The 21,388-nt window shown below is 37.4% G+C and overlaps 1 protein-coding gene across 1 annotated transcript; it reads left to right on the forward strand.

Moving 5' to 3' along the window:
* Positions 1-7,373: 7,373 nt before the first annotated feature.
* LOC132189317 (uncharacterized) lies at positions 7,374-18,350 on the forward strand. The gene is made up of 15 exons (XM_059603998.1): positions 7,374-7,589; positions 7,854-7,933; positions 8,102-8,219; positions 8,587-8,765; positions 9,985-10,067; positions 10,183-10,367; positions 11,945-12,006; positions 12,208-12,316; positions 12,413-12,532; positions 12,670-12,789; positions 12,908-13,028; positions 13,105-13,261; positions 16,255-16,327; positions 17,463-17,590; positions 17,927-18,350. The coding sequence occupies exons 1-15, from the start codon at positions 7,406-7,408 to the stop codon at positions 18,047-18,049; spliced, it is 1,842 nt and encodes a 613-aa protein (XP_059459981.1). The 5' UTR covers positions 7,374-7,405; the 3' UTR covers positions 18,050-18,350.
* Positions 18,351-21,388: the final 3,038 nt, after the last annotated feature.

The following is a 21,388-nucleotide window of genomic DNA, read 5'->3' on the forward strand; positions in this document are numbered from 1 at the left end:
ATTAGACTTTCAGCACTCATTTTTCAAACTTACTGTTCACTCAACGACTTTGAATTCCATACGTGGGCAATCGAATGAATTGTCATGCCAACGCGCACCACACCCGCTCGTTCATTATCCAGAAATCCTTCCTATAAATTCATACCTCTTTCTCTATTGCAACACATGCCTTCTGACCATACCCCTTTACCTGAGATCTTCTGCTAATAGCCTTCCATACAATGAGAGCTCAACTTTTCTCCTAGTTGAGCATATCCTCAAGAGAAAAATGCAGCATCACAACTAGATTCACAAACCCAACACCTTATACTCTCAGTAGTAAACCATTGAAGCAAGATTATCTTTGATCATGTCCTGGTGAATTAAGATTATCCTTAATCATGCTTCTCAGGCTAAATATCTCTCTTTTCTTCAAGTCTCCATACATGACAGAGGAGATAGAGCATCCGATGTGGGTATTTTGAAAGTCTTGAAAAGGAGTCACATGCATATCATGTCCTGAAATGCTTATCAAATCTTCATTTCTAGAAAATGATTGGACTATCTGTCTCTCTTTTTCTCTTCTTGACTTTGCAAGACCCAAGAGAGAGAAATTATAACATGAGTGTTTTGGGACTTCCAGCTTGCAACATTCTTTCTCCCCCTGTCTTCTCTTTCTTACATCCGTAAAGCTCCCCCTCTCTATCTTCTTGTTTCTTCCTCTCCGTTAAGTAATAAGAAATGAGAGTAGGTGAAGTCAAGAAAATGAAAAGGAAAGTCCAAGTCGTGTGGTAAGAGAATGAAGGAAGAAAAATGAAAGGAGCAATGAGTGGAAATAAGTGGCATTGGGGAAAGTGGGGGAAGAGAAGGGTTGGCGTGCTAGTAGAAAATAAGAAAGGAAGAAAGAAGGAAGAAAAGAAAGTGGGTGGGGGCCTCATGGAAAAAGAGATAGGAAGTAAAGAACAAAGCATTAGTCAATAATTCAAAGTAGGAGAATGAGTGGGTGTGGGGCTGCTGTGAAGAAAATGGGGAAATGAGAAGAAAGAAAATAAGAATTAGGTGGGTTGGTCGGCAAAGATGTGGGGAAAAATAATAAAAAGTAATAATAAAATAAAAGAGAAAGATAAGGTGATTATGAGCAAGTATTGCAGGTTAACTCGCATTTTAAAATAATTTGTCTATTGTCCTCATTTAATCAATCACCAACTATTATAATCATACTCCAAATTCTATTAATCAGTCATTAATTATCATATCTCTTAAATCACCTAATAAAATAATCAGATATAATCTCAAATCAATATCATATGATCTAATAAATTCCTCAAGAATAAATGTCATTACCTAATCATCATCAAATAAATATATCTAAAATAAGACTTTTAAAATCTGGGGCGCTATAATCTTCCCTCCTTATTGAAATTTCGTCCTCGAAATTAAAGCCTATAATATTATCGTCCAATCTTCAAATTGAGAGATTCAGATTTAAAATATTCCTTTCAATCATTCATCAGAGCCTACTTTCCAATTTTCACTTTTATCATGTTAAAATTTCATCTCCTTCTTCTAGGAGTAAATCTTATTCACAGTCTAAAGTCTCGATTTCTGCAATCGTTCATTAGTTCACACTAAAATCTTACCTCAAAATCTTTTTCATTTTTCATCTCCTTATATAAGACAGTCTACAGTCAAGGTTTAAACATTAAAAAAAAAATCATGTGATCACTAGTCCAAACCTCCAAACATCATAGTCCTCCTTACAAGCCCACAATAATTTCCTCGATCTAATTTAATCAATCTTACCAAAAAGGTGTAAAATCATCTTTGCTTATATTTTCTTCAGTATTTCAGTATTACAAATCATGTATACGAAATATTAATATGATACTCTAATAATCATTAACTTCTCACCATCATAAATCCGTAAAAGTAAATAGCAACAACATTCTACAGTTTATATGTCCCAAAAACGTCATTACATGAATATACCTTAGAAGTGACATGATAATTCGATTCATTCTACATACACAACCGTTTCTATTTTCTCATCCAAATCTTGTGTCAGTGTTACAATATCAGCGAAAATCCCTTTGTACTACATCTTTACTTGATAACTCATAACTCAGCAAAAGAATCTCCTAATTATGATTCCAACTCAATCGAAATACACGATTACATCAAATGTAAGATTCTCATCCATTCTTGACTAATACATGTTGTGCTTTGCTGGGTTCTAGAGATGAAATTAATAAGCAAGCAAAGTAGGATATGGGTAAGTTTCCAAGCTGGAAGCCCCAAAATACTCATATTATAATTTCTCTCCCTTAGGTCTTGCAAGGTCAAGAAGAGAAAAGAGAGATAGATAGTCATGTTGTTTTCCAGAAATGAAGATTTGATAAGCATTTCAGGACATGATATGCATGCGACTCATTTCCGAGACTTTTAAAATACCCACATCGGATGCTCTCTTTCCTCTGTCATGTATGGAGACTTGAAGAAAAGAGAGATATTTAGCCTGAGAAGCATGATCAAGGATAATCTTGCTTCCTCAGGACATGATCAACGATAATCTATCTTCAATGGTTTACTACTGAGAGTATAAGGTGTTGGGTTTGTGAATCAAGTCGTGATGCTGCATTTTTCTCTTGAGGATACGCTTAACTAGGAGAAAAGTCGAGCTTTCACTGTATGGAAGGCTATTAGCAGAAGATCTCAGGTGAAGGGGTATGATTAGAAGGCATGTGTTGCAATGGAGAAAGATGTATGAATTTATAGGAAGGATTTCTGAGTAATGAATGAGCACATGTGGTGCGCGTTGGCATGACAATTCATTCAGTTGCTTACGCATGAAATTCAAAGTCATTGAGTGAGCAGTAAGTTTGAAAAATGAGCACTGAAAGTTTAATGGTGTTAGTCGAATTTATGACAGGAGACCAGATCCTACTTCAATGGGATCTTTTGACAAAAATCCTTCATGGCCCGAGGTCGCCTAATGTTTGTTGTTTACTGTTTATTTCACCTGAAGAGAAAAATTTCTTTAAAGTCGCTCATCTGCTGCTTCCAGAAACTTAAAAAAAACCTCTTCAGTTTCTGACGCTCAGTCTCTTATGCACACTCTTTCCCAATGCTTCATCTTTCCCAAATTCTTCGTATTCTCAACTATTTTTCTTACTCTCCCAAATATGGCAGCATCATCATCATCCGTTAACAACATCGATTTGAATGTTGCTCCTGCAGCACAACCCATTGTTATGCCTAACGTGCAACCGGACGTGCCTGCTGTTCCCCCTGAGGTTTCTGCTATACATCTCGTCGTACTTGTTGCACACCCTAATGAACCTACTGCACATCCTGACGTATGGCAGCCAACTTTTGTCTTTGACAATTGTCTTATCACTATTCACGATTCTACTGCTATAGCGGTGGCCAAAGGTTTCGTAATTCCACGAGATCAAACATTGTTAGCTAATAGATCGGATACTGATGCTATTAATGATTCATTGGCGTTCAGTATCCAAGGTGCTGCTTCAGTTTCTGACATGGCACGACATTTGAGTGCCATAAATGTTGAGCAGAAAGTCTTAAGAAACCAAATTGGGGTCTTACAGCGACTGCTCAATTACTAAAAACGAAAACACGTGGATTTGAAGTAAGAGAATATTCAGCTGAAAAAACTGGTGTTATTTTACGCAGAATACTTGAGACCAAAGGTGCTAGAAATGGAGAAGAATACCGAACGTCTCCAGCGACAGCACGAAAAAACTCCGGGTCGATGTCCAGGGGTGTTGCACGTCTCTCCGCACAAGCTCTAATCGGGTACTTCATTAGAAATAAATATTCTCTTTGATAATTCAATTATATAAATATATACGATTCTGCTCATACTAGGTTTTCTCTGTGCAAAAATAATCTTCCTGGAGCAGCTCTGAGGAATCATCTGCTCATCATTACCACATGTCTCTTTATGCAACAAATTTATTTATTTATTATTATTATTTTTTTTTTATAATGGACACTGGTGTGTAATATTATAAAGAGCTTGTTCTCCAAACATTTCTTTTCGTAATCATTCAGTACTCATTCAATATTCATTATGTAATCATTTTGTCATTGTAATAACTTATTTTAAACCAAAAAAAAAAAATCCGTTAAACAAGTTAATAACTCAATAAAACATCTAAGTATGCACAATCACGTGTTATCAATTTTTAAAATACCTGAATATCATTGAACATATAGGAACACTAGAGAGGAGGCAAAGCAATTTATAGCCTCGATAGCTAGGGTGACAGTTACTACAAATTTTGACAAGTACTTGGGATTGCCGACTATCATAGGCCCTTCCCGGACAAGGGCATTCGCGGGCATCAAAGGGAGGATATGGTAGCGTATGCATGGGTGGAAGGAAATTTTTTTGTCTCAGGCAGGCAAGAAGGTGTTATTGAAGGCAGTGTTTCAAGTCATTCTAACTTATACTATGAGCGTCTTTTAACTACCAAAGACTCTTTGTAGGGAGATCAATTCTCTGATGTCTAAGTTCTGGTGGGGCCATAAATAGAATGACAGCCGAGTTGCATGGATGAGTTGGTCCAAGCTTGGACGGGCAAAGGAGAAGGGAGGACTAGGGCATCGAGATTTGGAATGGTTCAATATGGCCCTTCTTGCAAAACAAGGGTGGAGATTGCTTTAAAACCCTAACGGGCTAGCATCCAAAATCATTCAAGAAAAATACTATCCAATTAATGGTACTTTTTTGGAAGCAAACCTAGGAAGACAACTTTCTTTCGTGTGGAGGAGTATTTGGAATTCACGAAGATTATTCATGGAGGGGCTGACCTAGAGAGTGGGAGATGGGAACAAAATTGGTATATGGACCGATAAATGGGCTCCCATGAAAATTGGTAGTTTTCTCCAATCCCCAGTCCTTATTTTTGCCAGGAATACAAAGGTGTGTGAGCTGCTGGATAGGGACACCAATTGGTGGAATACGGCTCTAGCTAGTCCATGAAGTCTTCTCAGCAGAGGAAGCGAGCCTCATTTGCAGCATAGTAGTCTGTCAATGCAGAGGAGAGGATCACATGGTATGGAAATGCAGCAAGACTGAAGAATACACGGTTCACAACGCATGCCATCTTGCCAAAGAAAAATATGAAGTGGACAATGGAAGCTGTTCTGATAGGGACAAAAACAAGCCTTTGTGGAAGGTTCTATGGAAGATTGGAGGCCCCCCAGCAGTGAAGATGTTTCTTTGGAAGGCCTGCAGTGACATCTTACCCACCAAAGAGAAACTTTTTAAGAAGCATATCACACTAGACCCACTTTGCCCAATTTGCAATTTGGAGGTCGAAATAGCAGGGCACTTCTTATGGAGTTGCCCATATGCCTGTGATGTTTGGTCTGAGTGCACTATAAAGGTGCAGAAGAGTCCCAGTGAAGCAACTGACTTTATGAGCATTCTTGAGCTCTTGATGGACATAACCACAATGGAGGAGCTACAACTGGCAGTGATAGTTGCAAGGCAAATTTGGCACAAGAGGAATGTTGTGGTATTCAGAGGAAAATTCACAAGTCCAAAAGTCATTCTCTGCTAGGCAGTGGAACAAGTGGAAGCTTTCTCTAAGACTGAAGCGCAAGCTGTCATTTCTTAAATCAAACCAAGGGCACCCATCCCTACACCATGGCATAAGCCAGCTATGGGAGTGGTCAAAGTGAACTGGGACGCTTCTGTTGACGAGAATGGGAGGAGGATAGGGATTGTCATTGTTATCAGAGACCATGGGTGAAGAGTGATAGCCATGCTTTGCAAAATGAAGGCCTACATCCAAGACCCAGCTATGGCTGCAGCAATAGCAGCACGGCGAGGAGCAGAATTCAGCGCTTTGTTGGGTATACCGCAACTCATCCTGGAAGGTGATACACTCCAGGTTGTCAAAGCTTTCCACACTGAAGGTGGAGGGTGGGGACCGTACGGACATATAATCTAGGATGCTCAACGCCTGCTACAACAATTCCAGGAATGCACAGTGGTTCATACACATCAGGAGGCTAACGGGGAGGCACACAAACTTGCCAAGCTTGCACTCTCTCTAGGGGAGGACAAAGTATGGCGACAAGACTTTCCCATTTGCATGCAAAACAATGTATCCATAGTTTAAGGTTTTTTTTTATCAATGAAGTTTGGAGTACCTTTTCCAAAAAAAAAAAAAAAAACGTATCATCCGTAATAAAAAAATCTAAATTGACAGCGTACGAACTGCTTTTTCAAAGCAAAATAACGAGAATGGCAATATGATGTTGCCGTTTGTTGGAATGCCAAAATCTATAAAACAATCTTAAAGAAGTGATTGAAATAATGGAGCAAGTCGGATGAAATTTCCTACAATTCTTAAGAATCAGAAAATGGCGACTGAGATTGCAAGGTCTATGTTCCATATCCTGCAGGAAAAAAGTCTTCCATACTTTTCATTATTCTACCTAGATTAATGTTATTCTTTATATTTATAATGGCTACTTAAAAAATATATTTTGTTTTTAAGAAGTTGCTTATGAGGCAAAAGAAAGAAGATTTCAATGTCATCAAATTACCACCAAGACAAGAGACACAAAAGAAACCGAAGATATCAATATCATAGTAAATCAGAAGCTCGAATCAGCCTACAACACAAAAGATAGAATAAAAAACCAAAGATGACTCCAAAATTTTTAATCCTTACTTTTGTGTAGAAGGTATTTTAAGGAAGCCGGCTAAAATTTGACTAAAAAATGTTGTACCTACTTATTATGAATAGCTACCTCAAGTTATTTTAGAAAATGTTATTTTTGGTTTAGGCTTTTAATAAAGAAAAATAATTGGTGTCAATATTTTGTCTATATTTTTCCGATAGCATCTTACAAATAAGAGAAATGTTAGGGAGCCAAACAAATGAACTTAGAAAAAATTTTTAAACTGACGTGATAAACCATGAGTGGTAGACAATGGAGAAATAATTGCATTTTTTAATTTAAAAACCCTTGCCACGTTAGTTTTAAAAAAATTTTGAGTTCATTTGTTTGACTCTCTACCACTTCTCTATAAATAAACCATTAAATTTATAGATAAGACCCCACCTAAGCTCAGTCAAATCTTTTTCTTTTTTTTGACATGTTCACAAAGGAAAGAGGAGAGAGATTCGAACTAGTGTCCTCCACTTCATGAGACGTAATTCACAACCAATTGAGTTATCCATTTGGGACGGTCAAATCTTCTTCTCGTTGGGAATGAAGTAAAAAAAGCTTAAAAAAAAAAAAAAAAAGGTTCAGACCTTTTTGTTTTCTTTTTCGCATCGTTGAAAACTTAAAAAAACCAGATTAGGTTCATATTTCTTTAATAATCCAAATCAAGAGAGAGACAAAAAGACAAAAAGTGGATAAAGAGAGAAAAGGAGAAATGTCTGGCAAAAGAAGAGGGTGGTCCGATACAACCCCACTGCTGCCCCAGCCACACCATCCCTCCCCGGCCTACTCCTTCCTCGAAATGGCCGCCTCCGCCTCCCCCGATGCCGCATCAGACTCCGCCCCTCTCCGCTCCGTTTTCCTCGGTGTCGACGTTGGCACCGGCAGTGCCCGCGCAGGTCCACTCTCCCTTGCTTTCTCTCTCTCTCTCTCTCTATATATATATATATATATATATATATATATACGTTTGTGATGCTTGTTGGTTAGTTTTTCGTGGTATTCGCGAGCGTTCACCATTCGATTGGGATTGGTTTCATTGTGTTCTTTTTTTTTGCGGTTTCATTCTTTTCGTGTTATGTATCTTTTTGAAGAATGCAAATTGTAGTAATTACTCTCCATAAACGCTACGGATTTTCGTTACGGTGGGATTCTTTATACAGGTCTGTTTGATGAGAACGGGAAGCTTCTGGGTTCTTCTAGTAGCCCAATACAGATTTGGAAAGAGGGGGACTGTGTTGAGGTAATGCTAATGAACAATTAAAATTCATCAAATAGTTATGAAATTGGAAAGGAAGTTCCTTGGGGCAGCATATTAGGACAATGTAATTGTCGAGCAAAGCAATAGATGTTTATCAAATATAAATATGGGATATAGATGATCATTGACAAACTTTCTTTTCCAAACCAGCAATCTTCTACAGATATCTGGCATGCCATTTGCGCGGCTGTGAAATCATCATGCTCCCTTGCTAATGTCGCCAAGGAAGAAGTGAAGGGTCTGGGATTTGCGGCTACTTGTTCTCTTGGTGTGTAATTTTCTGGTTGATTGTTTGGCCGTTTTCTGAATAAGAGCCTGTTTGGCATTGCGTTTGATAAATAGAGTTTTTAAGTCAAAAAGAGTTTTTGGGCAAAAGTTTCATTTTTAAGCTTTTGCCAAAAGTGCGTTTTTGCTATTTTTAGGCTTTTTGAACACTTAAAAGCGCTTTTAATTTTTTTACTAAACAAATACTTTTTTCTTCGAACGGACTTTTTGAGTGTTAAAAACATTTTTAGGCCTCTTAAACGCAATTCCAAACAGGCCCCAAAGATAACTTGTCATAACTTTCTTATTACGCCTACATTGTGGAGGATGGAGCCTATATAATTAGCGAAGAATGTGATTTATCTTTGCAGTTGCGGTGGATGCTGATGGCTCTCCTGTCACAGTTTCTTGGAGTGGTGATTCAAGAAGAAATATCATAGTATGGATGGACCATAGAGCTGTAGCACAAGCTGAAAGGATCAATTCCCATCACTCACCTGTATTACAGTACTGTGGTGGAGCCCTTTCCCCAGAGATGCAGCCACCAAAGGTATATTATTCTAATCATGTTTCGGCTTTCTGCACTATACAATCCTGTGTTATGTTCTTAATATCCTCTTGCATGGTAGTTGGTGTCTGAACGTAGCATCATGCTGGGTTTCTAAAAGCAATTGGTCTTCTTCATGTTTATGGGGTCAATTACTTACAAAAAAAAGGTATTAGTTGGGATTTGAAACAAAATTGCTGGAAACTTAAAAGAGACTAACCTAGGCATCACACCTAGTTCCTAAACATCACACTTAGGGTTCTTTGACATCACCCCTTGGTGAAGGGTTGCATCACACAATCCTCGTTGCTAAAAATTTCCTCATAGCTGTTTTTTTGTTCTTTTTTTCATTCGACTGAAAAAAAAAAAAAAACATTACATCCATATTTATATGCCCATATTGCCTCACCCTAATATACTTAGACTCCTTGGGTTTAACTACTAACGGCCCAAAACCAAATAATTAGCGATATCCACAAACAAAACCCAATAACATAATAAATCCTAAAATTAAATCTAAGGCACTAAAATTTCAGCCTTTGCTAAAAATAAAAAAATATCAAAAATCTTAAAATTAAATAAAACTGGAATCAAACAAAACCAGCTTATAGCTCCCTGCATCACTGGCGCCACTGATTTCATTAAATTTTCCAATAATTTAAGGAACCTGGTTGTGAATTAAACCACCAGAATCTTTGCCTTGCCCAAAATGAAACATAGAATCATTTATGTGAATAATGTTGATGTAATTACCATAGAAGTAGTTTGGGCCTTTTGGCCTGTCTAGGTTGTGAAAATTAGAACCGTGGCTGTAGTGGACCTAGATAGGAGGTGTTATTTCAAATGGTGTAGCATCAAGAAACTCGTCAGGCTGTTCAAAGCAATATGGAAAGTCTAGAAAGTTGAATCTGTTGATAAGTTAAACATAATGGTTCTGGGCATGGCAGGGGAATTGAATGATAGGCTGTGAACAAAGGCAGATGACCATCTCAAAGAGCACCAAATGTCATTTTGCTGATTAAAATAAAATTATATAATAATAAAATGTATCATAGTTCTACCTTTTGAGATTAGTTGGTGAGGCAGTTAGATTCTAACAAACGTGTCCATTTTCTTCAGACAATTATTTCTTTAATGTTTATCTTTTGAGTAAAAAATGTTGTTTCTCTATTGGTTCTTTGTCTCTCTATTGAAAATTTTCTGATACAGACCAATATTTCAGCTTCTATGGGTGAAAGAAAATTTGCAAGAATCTTGGTCAATGGTGTTCAGGTGGATGGACTTAAGTGATTGGTTGTCATACAGGTGATTTGAATCTGCCAGTCATGAGTAAATCTTCTCGAAGTCCTGGCATCTTTCTTATTACACATCTATTGGATTTCAACTTGATTATTATCTTGATTTATTTGGATTATTCTAGGGCAACAGGAGATGATACTCGGAGTCTGTGCACCACTGTGTGCAAATGGATGTATCTTGGTCATGCACACATGCAGCAAGGCAGTGAAAAAGATTCGCGAGATATGGAAGCTTGTGGATGGGATGATGACTTCTGGGAGGAGATTGGATTAGGTGATCTTGTAGATGGGCATCATGCTAAGATAGGTATGCTTGCTGGACAATTTCTGTTTTGTTTATTTTCTCTGCTGACAGGACTTCTTGATAACTTAACATGGAGCATATTTGAAATCCTTTCTCATAGTTGATATTCTGTGAAGTGCTGATGGTCAAAAAATGAACAAGATCTTAACCCTTTGGCATGTCATTTTGTTTGACTATTTAAATGTTCTCCTTGTGTTTTCTTAAGATGTGAGGAAGACAACCTTCCTTGTTAATTGGATGCCATTTATTTAGATGTTCTTGCTGTGTATTCTAAAGATAGCTTGTCTATGTTTTTCCAGCATTATGGGGTTCTGAATTTCAAATCGTAAATTGGTTTTAGTGTACAGACCTGTGACAAGTAATTTAGCCCGAGTAGCAGTTATGTTGTTCATGTGTGATTACCAGTGGAAAAACCCATATATGGTCACTATTGCTTTTGACTCTGATCTTTGGAAAAATCTTCCTCCACATACAGACATTTTCAGTGGAACAATGGCACTGTGCATGTGAAAATAAGGACCACTTTTTGCATGGAATTTTTTTCTTTTTAATTACTTTTCTTCGACAAATATGCAAAAAAAAAAATTATAAATGTATATATAAAATTTTTGGAAATACAGCGATTTATTCGACAACTAAGTGAAGTTGCAAACTATTAGTCCTGGCTGAGCCTTTGGGTAGAATCCTTTGATCTGTCTTCAAACAGGTGAAACTCTTAAAAACATAAGCATTATGCAGCAGGGGCGGACCTACATTGTAGGTTGGGGGAACCCTGGCAACCCCTAAAATTTTGGAATCTCTTATAACCAGCAATTTTATATGAAGGTTCCTGCAGCTTTTTGTCTTGGCCACCCCAGAGTTTATGTCCGGCAGACATTTAAGAGAAAACAAGATGTCATCCATAAAGTAAAATAAAATACAAAACTGGCAGACTTTCTGATGCCCACATGGCCACCCATCAGACTCATGTGTCTACTTGATTCTAGCAACAATGCTTGAATTTTCCCATTCATTTTCCTTGTACTGCGTATATTAAAAAACAAAACTTTGGCTTGAATTTGTCATCACGTGAGTAGGTGGCCACTTGGTTTGCCCATGGCTTGGCTCCTTTTTGGGAATAAAGCTGCAGGCTGCCTTAGCACACCACTACACAACCTCTAAAGAAAAGCAATCCATTTCGACCTAGCTCTGAAACCAAAGGCAAACTAGCACAAACAAAAGTTAGCACAACCATCTTTGTCTTTAGTTCCGGCCACCCTAAACAAAATTTCTTAGTTCCGCCCTTGATTATGCATATGATTGTTAGTGATGAAAAATAAAGAAATCTTTTGGTGGATGACCTGGATGTCTGTACCCTAAATTATATTCTTATTGGTATTCGTCTTTCTGGAATGGGTTATCTGTTTGTTCTTGATTTTTTAAACATACAGGTAAATTCTGAGTAATTAACAATAATTTCTTGTTTGGTTATTGCAAGTCTTTGAACTTTTTTTTTTTTTTTTAATTTCATTTTATTTTTTTACTATACAATTTGTAATTTCTGATGCTGTTTCTAACTCGGCAATGAACAATGTCAACAGGACGAAGTGTAGCTTTCCCTGGCCATCCTTTGGGTTCTGGTCTTACTCCAGCTGCCGCAAAGGCAAGAAATTTTGTACTGAAGATTTCACATTGATTTCGAGTGGCATCCCTTGAGGTCCATTAGCTTAACAAATATATTTATTTAGTTGCAAGACAGCCTGAAGCATCACATTTTTTGGCGTTTGGGGGGTGATTTAACTTGATATGATTGACACAATCTTGTGGCTAGTTTCTTGCTTATCCAAGTCATTTGGATTTCCAGGAACTGGGACTTGTAGCGGGAATTCCTGTTGGGACTTCACTGATTGATGCTCATGCTGGTGGTGTGGGGCTAATGGAAAGTGTTCCACTTTTGGATTCTGAAGCTAAAGGTTATTATGGCTGTCAAAAGATTTTCTTACTATCATGATTTAGTAGCTTAACTTGGTATAATATGTTTTTCTTACTAAAAAGCTATATATTTTCAGAGCGTGACATGGAAGCTATATGCCACCGAATGGTACTAGTCTGTGGAACTTCTACTTGCCATATGGCTATATCACGGAGCAAGTTGTTTATTCCAGGTGTCTGGGGACCATTCTGGTCAGGTACATTTTTGGAACTTCATGTTCAGTATGCCATTCTTTTAGGGCATGGAAAATTTAAGAATTTCTGCATCATTTAAGAATTTGGCATGTACTAAGTGATAACATAATTATCCTTTTCTGTCTTTCTATGTGTTCAGCTATGGTACCTGAATATTGGCTCACAGAAGGTGGTCAGAGTGCTACTGGTGCATTATTGGACCATGTAATTGAAAACCACGTTGCATCACCACGCCTTGCAAATCGTGCTGCTTCTAGATGTGAGATTGTTCACTCTAACTTAGTTTGTGGTACATGTTTACTAAAATAAACGGGGTGAATATCTTTCTATACAAATCTAATATAGGTTTATCTATATTTTCTTTTGTAATCTTCCAGCTATTTCTGTTTTTGAACTTCTGAACGAGATATTAGAAACAATGATGCTTGATCTGAAGCATCCATTTCTTGCTGCTTTGACCGAAGACATACATGTCCTACCTGACTTTCATGGGAACAGGTAAATGGTTATAGACCAAACTTTGATTCAAGACTTCTCTTCCAAAAATTAAGCTGCTAAATGGGTTATGTCTCAGGTCTCCTATTGCAGACCCTAAATCAAGAGGAATGGTCTGTGGCTTAACGCTTGACACAAGTGAGAAACAGTTGGCTCTTCTGTACCTGGCTACCTTACAGGGTATTGCATATGGTACACGTCACATTGTAGAGCATTGCAATGCCCATGGTCACAGTGTAAGAATATGGACCTACACTTCATACAGTTATTTGAACTAGATATACATCTTACCTTTCTTTACTCTACTTTTACTTATCAAAAAAAAGATATACATCTTACCCTATAAAAATGTTTTAACTTTGCGACTCACAAATGTGCATTTGAAGTTAAACAATACTTTAAAAATAAGAGAATTATGGGTAATATTGTATGTTTTCTGTGTATATAATTTTTTTTTTTGAGAAGAGTTTGTTTCAATGTATCCTTCAAAGTTTTCTATGCATTTTGAGTTTAAGGTTAAACTTTTAGCTTTCATTTATGTCCATTTTCTTTTTTAAGTAATCAAGATATTATTGAAAGCACAAGATGCCTCCAAGTACGTATGAAGTATACAAAAGAAAATACATAGCTAGAAGAAGAAAATAGAATAAGAAAATCATGACAACTTAAGACCAAAGGAGAAATATAAGCAGCTGTCCATAGTTAAAGAGTATTCAAGAAAAAAGACTTAAGCTCCTCCATGGCATTCTCACGATCTGTAAAACTCCTGTCATTCCTTTGCCTCCAAATACATCATAAAAGACAAAAGAATACCGTCTTCCACACAGCAGCACTCCGAGTGGTATCAGCAGTCCATCAACATGCATACAAATCAATAACTCGACTAGGCATAACCCAAGAAATCACAAAGTGACTATAGAAAGCATTCCATAAGGCACACGCCACCTCACAATGAAGATGAAGATAATCCACGGACCCCCCATTTCTTTTGCACATGCAACACCTATTGATCACTATAACATGCTACTTTCTAAAATTATCCATAGTAAGGATCTTTCCTAGGGTCGCCGACCAAACAAATAAAGCTAAATACTCTTCCAAGGGGAAAGAGAGCCTTCCTTGCAACTCAGGATACTATAGAAAGATCTAACATCAAACAATCCTCTTTTAGAAGGGGCCCACCAAAGCTTATCTTCACGGACTCAAGTGACATTGATTGAATATAACAACCTAAAGAATGAAGCAAACACATCCATTTCCCAATCATGAGCTGCTCTGACAAAACTAACCTTCCATTGATTGGACCCACCAAATAGCTCCAAGTGAGCTGCTATAGAAGCATCCTTCACACATGCAATACCAAATAAAGCTGAAAAAGGCTTCCTTAGGGCCCTTGTCCCCACACCACATATCATGCTAGAATTTAACTTTTGATCTATCTCCCACCTCAAATTTGGTATGACTTGAGAACTTCCTCAAAATCTTCTTAATATTCTTCCATAACCCCACCACATATGCCCTAAGAGGCTCATTAGAACACAACACACCCAATGAACTGCTAAGTTTGGAGTCCACGACAACTCTCCTTTAAGCCTCTCTCTCATGCATATAGTGCAAAAGCCATTTCTCTAAGAGAGTCCGACTGAACATTAGTAAGTTCTAAATCCCCAAACCTCTCTCTTCAATTGGTTAATAAACCTTGGACCAGCTTAGTAGGTGAAATTTGAACTCTTCTCCTAGCCCACCCCAAAGGAAGTCACGTTGAAGCTTCTTAATACGGTTTGCAACACTCACATGGAGAGGGATACATAGGCAAATTGGAAAGTGTGCTCTTGATGAGGGTAACCCTCTCACCTTTAGACAAATACATCATTTCTCAACTGGCCAACCGATGCTCTATCTTTTCAATAAATCTGTCCCAAATAGACTTGGCCGTATGAAGCTTTCAATGGGTGACCAAGATACTTCAAACGCAAAGAAGCAACCCCACAGCCCAAAATACCAGCCAGCCCATCCACTTCATCAACACATAAGAAGCAACACTTCAAGCTTGAGACAGCTTCAAAAATTAAGAACAAACACCGTAAATGGCGCAAATGATCTGGGTCAGCCCCACCGAAAATCAGTGTCATCTGCAAACAAAAGGTGAGAGATTTCAATCCCCCCATATTTTTATTTTAAGGGTTTTTAAATTGCCAAGGCAAGATTGGGATCGAATATGCACCCGAACCCCACCGCACATTGTCATCACCTAAGCCTAGGCTTTACGGGCCAACTTGTTGAAAATATGTTATCCTTTAGTTTTTTAGTTGCTGTAGTTCATTTGCTGTTATACTTTCCAATTCTACGGTGACTTCCACTATTTGTACTCTTTTAACAGTAATATTATGTTCCCCCTTTTCAAAGTTTCTTCCTCCACATCAGTGCTAGTCTTATGAGAGGAACTAGAACACAGCACCATCAACATGATTTTGAAACTCCTTGCCTGGTGGAGGCTGGGCTACCTGTCCTGAAGAAAGGTAAAAGAATGGAAAGGTTAAAGCCCATTCACTTCCAAGATCGTTGGTCTTCCCACTTGCTTTGAAAGATGTCAAGGGCTGGAGAAGAAGATTAGAAGGAATTTCTGTTGCTTTAAGTTTTAGCTTTCAAGTGGGCCCACTTTGTACCTACTTAATTCAAATAAGCCACCATTACACCAAGGGGCTTCCCGGAAGAAATTTCAAGAACGCTGGAGACCAGTGATCAAAAAGAGGATATGAAGTTGGTGTGATGCAAGTGGCTCAAATGATCTTCTAGCAATACCCTGTTGTTGAGCAGTATTAGCGTCCCATCAGAAACTGAGAACAGTGTGTCGATGAAGTGCTTATTGATTTTTATAAGGAAAATAAAAATCAAGAAATGACGTAATGCTCTGGCATTGATGCTGTATAGAAATGTACTACAAAATGAAATATATCAGTTTAGAGTGGATTATTTGTGGTCTATTCAAAACTTGGCAAATAAACATATCTATTTGGTGCATGAACAGCTGTTAAGGCCTCATGCAAACCATTAGCAAACCTTGGTACGCCATGTTGCTTAATAAATAAACAGTTGAGAAGCATAAATTTTTTGATTATAATGACTGGAAAGGACCGCTTTATAGCTGAGTAGGTGAATGCTTTTCTAGATTATTATTCTTTTTACAGTTGTTTAAACCTTGAATCTTTTTTTGATTCTTCTTGTACAGATTGACACAATACTTGCATGTGGTGGCCTTGCAAAGAACCCCTTATTCATTCAAGAACAAGCAGATATCATTGGTATCTCTCTCTCTTTTTCTTTTTTCTTTTTTTTTTTTGGTGGATTGTGCGCATGTAAAGTCAATATTTTAGGGTTTCTTTTCTTTTTCTTGTTGCTTTACTGTAGCAGATGATTAGAACTTTCTGCAAATTGTATACAATGATTAGAACCTTCACTTTTTTGGAGCATGCGCAATGGTGTTATAATTTTACAATTTATTGATTGTGCTTCAAATTGTGTCATCAGCTTAGCATGCAGTAATTATGTAGTTTACTCATACGATAGGTTGGTTTGTTCAGTGAACTGGACCTTTGTTTCCTGTTCTGATTATGAATATTGCTAAGAAATGGCTGGACTGGCTAACAATGGTTGACACTTATTGACACATTGCTACAGGACAGCGTATAGAATCTCTTACCTAGGGGCTGCTTTGTAAAGGAAAGGTGGTTGGATGGTTCTAATTTGGTGGGAAATTAAATTGATGAGGTCCTGGGGGTTGATTTCATTGTATAGATTCTGTTGGACTGTAAACAGAGATCCACTTGCAGAGAATAGTAGTGTGGAGCAGTAAGGATAGTATGCTGACAATGAAGAGAATAAAAAAGTGCCATGAGCAAGAAAGAATAGAAGCAGAGACAGGAGAACTCCTAGGCAACGTGTCCTTAAAATACTCAACTTTCATAAATTCATCTCATTCATTGATAACAATTGGCCACATTTAAGAATCTATCTAATAGACTTGCTTGACAAGTAAAACTCTCCTAAATGTTAATAATAAATAAATAGAGAGAAGAAGAAGAAGACCATATGAAATCAAATCAGACTTGATACTTACCTAATTAAGGCTGCTAGATAAAGCTAATAACTAAAAGACCAAGAAAGCACACTTCGGACCTTAAGAAAAACCCTATACATAGGCCTATATCATATGCACAAAACCCTTAGATTCAAAAATCTGAATATGAAAAGACAGCGATTGAATTCCATGGCAGCTGCATCAGGTGTACAGTGTAAATGTGGATAAGTAAATTAACCTTCTGATAAATCTACGAGGTAAGAGAAGTCATGAAGAATGCCCTGGATATTTTATTTAGTTCATTTTAGCATTACACTATTCATGTTAACTCTTGGCCTACTTGTTCATGATTGTTGTAGGTTGCCCTATAATTCTTCCACGTGAGAGTGAGTCTGTGCTTTTGGGTGCTGCCATTCTTGGTGCAGTTGCTGCAAGGAAATATTCTAGTCTGATTAAGGCCATGAGGGCCCTGAATGCAGCTGGTCAGGTATGGTTCTTTTATAGCATTATAATTCCTTGATCATATTTCTTCATATTAAAGATAGCCAATGAGGTGAGAAAAGTGTTCAAGCTCAGAAAGGAACTTGAACATTGGTCTGGGGTAAAACTTTCCGCATGATTTGTTATACCGCATAGTTGGCATCTTCATCGTATTTGGTCTTGATTCAGAAGCAATAGGACATAAAAAATTTTGATACGTCAAACTTGCACAAACAGCACGGCATCATTTCAGATGTTATCTATATGCTATGTTTTGTGAGACTGCATATGAGGCCTAGGTTTATAGTTTGCATTTGTCCTTTTCATGTTTGAATTTTGGCAGGTCATTCATCCATCTAAAGACCCAAAGGTGAAGAAGTACCATGATGCCAAATACCATATCTTCCGGGAGCTTTATGAGCAGCAGCTGTCTCATCGTTCTATAATCGCTCAAGCCTTGGCCTAGTTAACGTGCTGCTTGGTCAATGAAGACATCTGGATTCTCCGATTAATTGATTGCGTTCGTGACACAGGATAATTGTTGTCTTCTTCAAGCAAAAAAAAGGTTAGCCCATGCGAAGATTGGATAGGCATGTGGGGTTCACATATTCGAGAAGAAGAAATTCTACAGGATAATGTGTAAAGCCTTGATTTTCAGCATCACAATGGAGAAAAATATACAAAGAGAGTGGAAGCAGTGATAAAGGAATTGAAAAGTCACCCAGAATGATATACAAAAGCAATGTTAAAAGTCACGTTTTTGAGCTTCTTTTGCTCTACTTCTCTCCTCTTTACTCCTTAAGAGAGAAAAATAAGATAAAAGTTCAATTCAAATGAGTTTTGAGTATACACAAAAGTAGTTCTGATTAAGAAGCAATTAACCTTACTTTCCTCAGGTCCATACAGATAGACCATCCCAATATATTGCCACAAGCTTCCTTCTCAACTCCGAATCTAAGGTCTTACAATTATGGCTGCTGTTTGAATTCAACTGAACGTCAATTTTTTTTTCCTAAGCCCTTCTTTACGCCCCTCCACCAACCAGTTCACAGAGTTCAACCAGACAACTTACGGTCAGGTTGGGACCGTCTATTACCGTCTTTCTTGTAAACCGTAAGGTTTATAGATTGGCACCAACTTCCTCGAGTCAGTTTAGTGGTAGTTTCCCGATGGTGAAGCTTACGGGTGTCGACCATAAAAAGTAATCCCTTGAAGTAATCGACTATATTAGGGCTCATGAACCGCAACAATGTTAACATTTTACTCATTGGTGATTGTTCAATTTTATTTTTTTTAAACATGTGCACACAAGCGGGAGGAGAAATTTGAATTAGTGATCTCTATTTCATGAGGCGTAATCTCCAACCGATTGAGCTACCCCTTAGGGATGTGGTTGATCAATTTAATGTTGTAAATGATGGCAATCACCCGTGGTGGAGTGATGGTGGGTGCATACGGTTTGTAAGATCTTCTTGCATTAGATTGACAGTAGATCTGGTTGTAGTTCGCACCCACTGTCATATCATCACCAGATTTAAATGATCTCTTTGTTAGCAAGGAAATGGTTTAATTTTCAGTTGTAAAAGTTGTATGAAATGGAATTAGCATTCTGAAGAATAATTTCCCCTCACCAGTGGGCCTTCTGCGTAGGGGTGTCAAAAATAACCGGGAAACCGGAACCGGGACCGGAAAACCGGGAAACCGGGAAACCGGAAACCGGAAAACCGGGACCCGGTTCCGGTTCCGGTTCCAAAAAAAAAAAAAACCGGGACCCCGGTTCCGGTCCCGGTTTTTGGCACCCGGTCAAAACCGGGAAAACCGGAACCGGGTATTATTTTATTAAATAATATATATATATATATTTTAATTCTTTTACTCTTAGTATTATGCAATACTCAGTATATATATAAAACAATATTTTTTATTGTTTTAATGTTTTCTTTATGTATCTAATTTAAAATTATGTTTAGGGTATTTTAAAAAATTTGAATTTTTATTTTTAAGGCTCATATAGGCAAAAACATTGATTATTTAGGATTTTTATGCTTTTTTAGGTTTATTTTTTAATTATTTGAAACAATCACAATAAAGCCTCTTTAATTTAGACAAAAAGATTAATAGTTTCTTTTTTAAATGAGCTAACTTATGAAAAAAATAATGGGCTTATTTTAGGCCCAATACCTAAAATAAGCCCCAAACACTAATTATTTTCAAAAACCGGGTACCGACCTAAAGACCGCCGGAACCCGGCTCCGTTCCAAGTTTTCCAAAACCAAGAACCGGGGTACCCCGGTTCCGGTTCCGGTTTTGGCCAAAAACCGGGAAACCGGACCGGGTTGACACCCCTACTTCTGCGGCCCATACTAACGGGAGAGGAAATGGTCTGTGTCCTAGTGTAGATGTTCATCAGTTACGAAGTCTAAAGAGAACCATAAACGAAGAATTTTTTTTTATGCTTAAAAAAAAAAAAAACTACCATTTTACAAAAATACTTTTAACCATGACTAAACCAATACATATCTTGGCGGTGAGGTTAAAATTGCACTTAAATGGGCATCACATCACGTGAGGCTTATTTGCCCACAACTAGCGCTGTAAACGAACAAAGCCACCCGTGAGCTCGCTCGGGATCGATTCGATAAAGCTCGGCTCGTGCCCGACTCGATTATTAAATGAGCCGTTCGTGGACACGAAACTATACTCGATTGTTAAACAATACATACTCGTATAAAACCCGGCTCGCTCATTTAAAGTTCGTGAACATACTCATATAGGGGCTCGACTCGCTTATTAGCGCGACTCGTATATATATATATAACTTATTAAATTGTTTATATATTATAAATAGTATTTATGCTTATATAGTATGTAGCATAAATACTAAATATATATAGTTAAAATATTAATAATGTAGTCATATCATTTATAACTATTTATAGTTAACTAGTGTATTGTGTATTAAGCTAAGTTAACTAATTAGTTAATTGGTTTAGTTATATATAGAGAGAGCTAATTGGTCAATATAAAAAAAAATGTTAGATAATTTGTATATATAATAAACGGTTTTTTTTATCAAAGTTGCCCTCAATATGTTGGTTGGGAAGTAAAACGTTTTTACTAATATAATTTGTCTCATTTGGAAGATGAGTCATTTAAGTTAAATTTTTTTTTTTTTTTTTTTTAAAAAAAGTTTGTATTAGTTGAGCCAACTCGGCTCGGCTCGCCCGGCTCGACTCGGCTACTAGGCGAGCTTGAGCTCGGCTCGCACAAGGAATTTTCCTTAGTGAGCCGAGCCAAGCTTAAATTTTGGAGCTCGGCATGAGCTCTGCTCGAGCTCATGAAATTTTTAAATGAGCCGAGCTTGGACTGCCCTGACTCGCTCAAGCTCGGCTCGTTTACAGCCCTACCCACAACTACGCGGATACAATTGAGTAAATATTAATAAAAAAAAATTTAAATTAAATCTTCTTTTATGTTTTTTCAAAAATGACATATTTTGAAAATTACTATTGAATTTATGATATATGATTATTAATTTAAATTTTGATCTATGATAATTTTAAAAACCACATTAATTTTATTTTATTTTTCTCCAGATTGAAAACAAAAGTCTAGAGAGAGAGAGATTGCCTTTTCTCTAGAACTCTATTTTCCTCTTCCTCGCAACAACACCAAAGAAGAAATCAAAGAGAATCTAGATCTTCCTTCCTCCTCCTTCCCTAGCAGTGTTCGGTGTCTTCTTTGTGGTCTCATTGGTTCTCCGTTTCTAGTGGGTTTGCTTTAGATCTAGATTTAGTTTTTTCAA

Source organism: Corylus avellana, chromosome ca8 (assembly GCF_901000735.1).
Source record: "Corylus avellana chromosome ca8, CavTom2PMs-1.0".
NCBI lineage: Eukaryota > Viridiplantae > Streptophyta > Magnoliopsida > Fagales > Betulaceae > Corylus > Corylus avellana.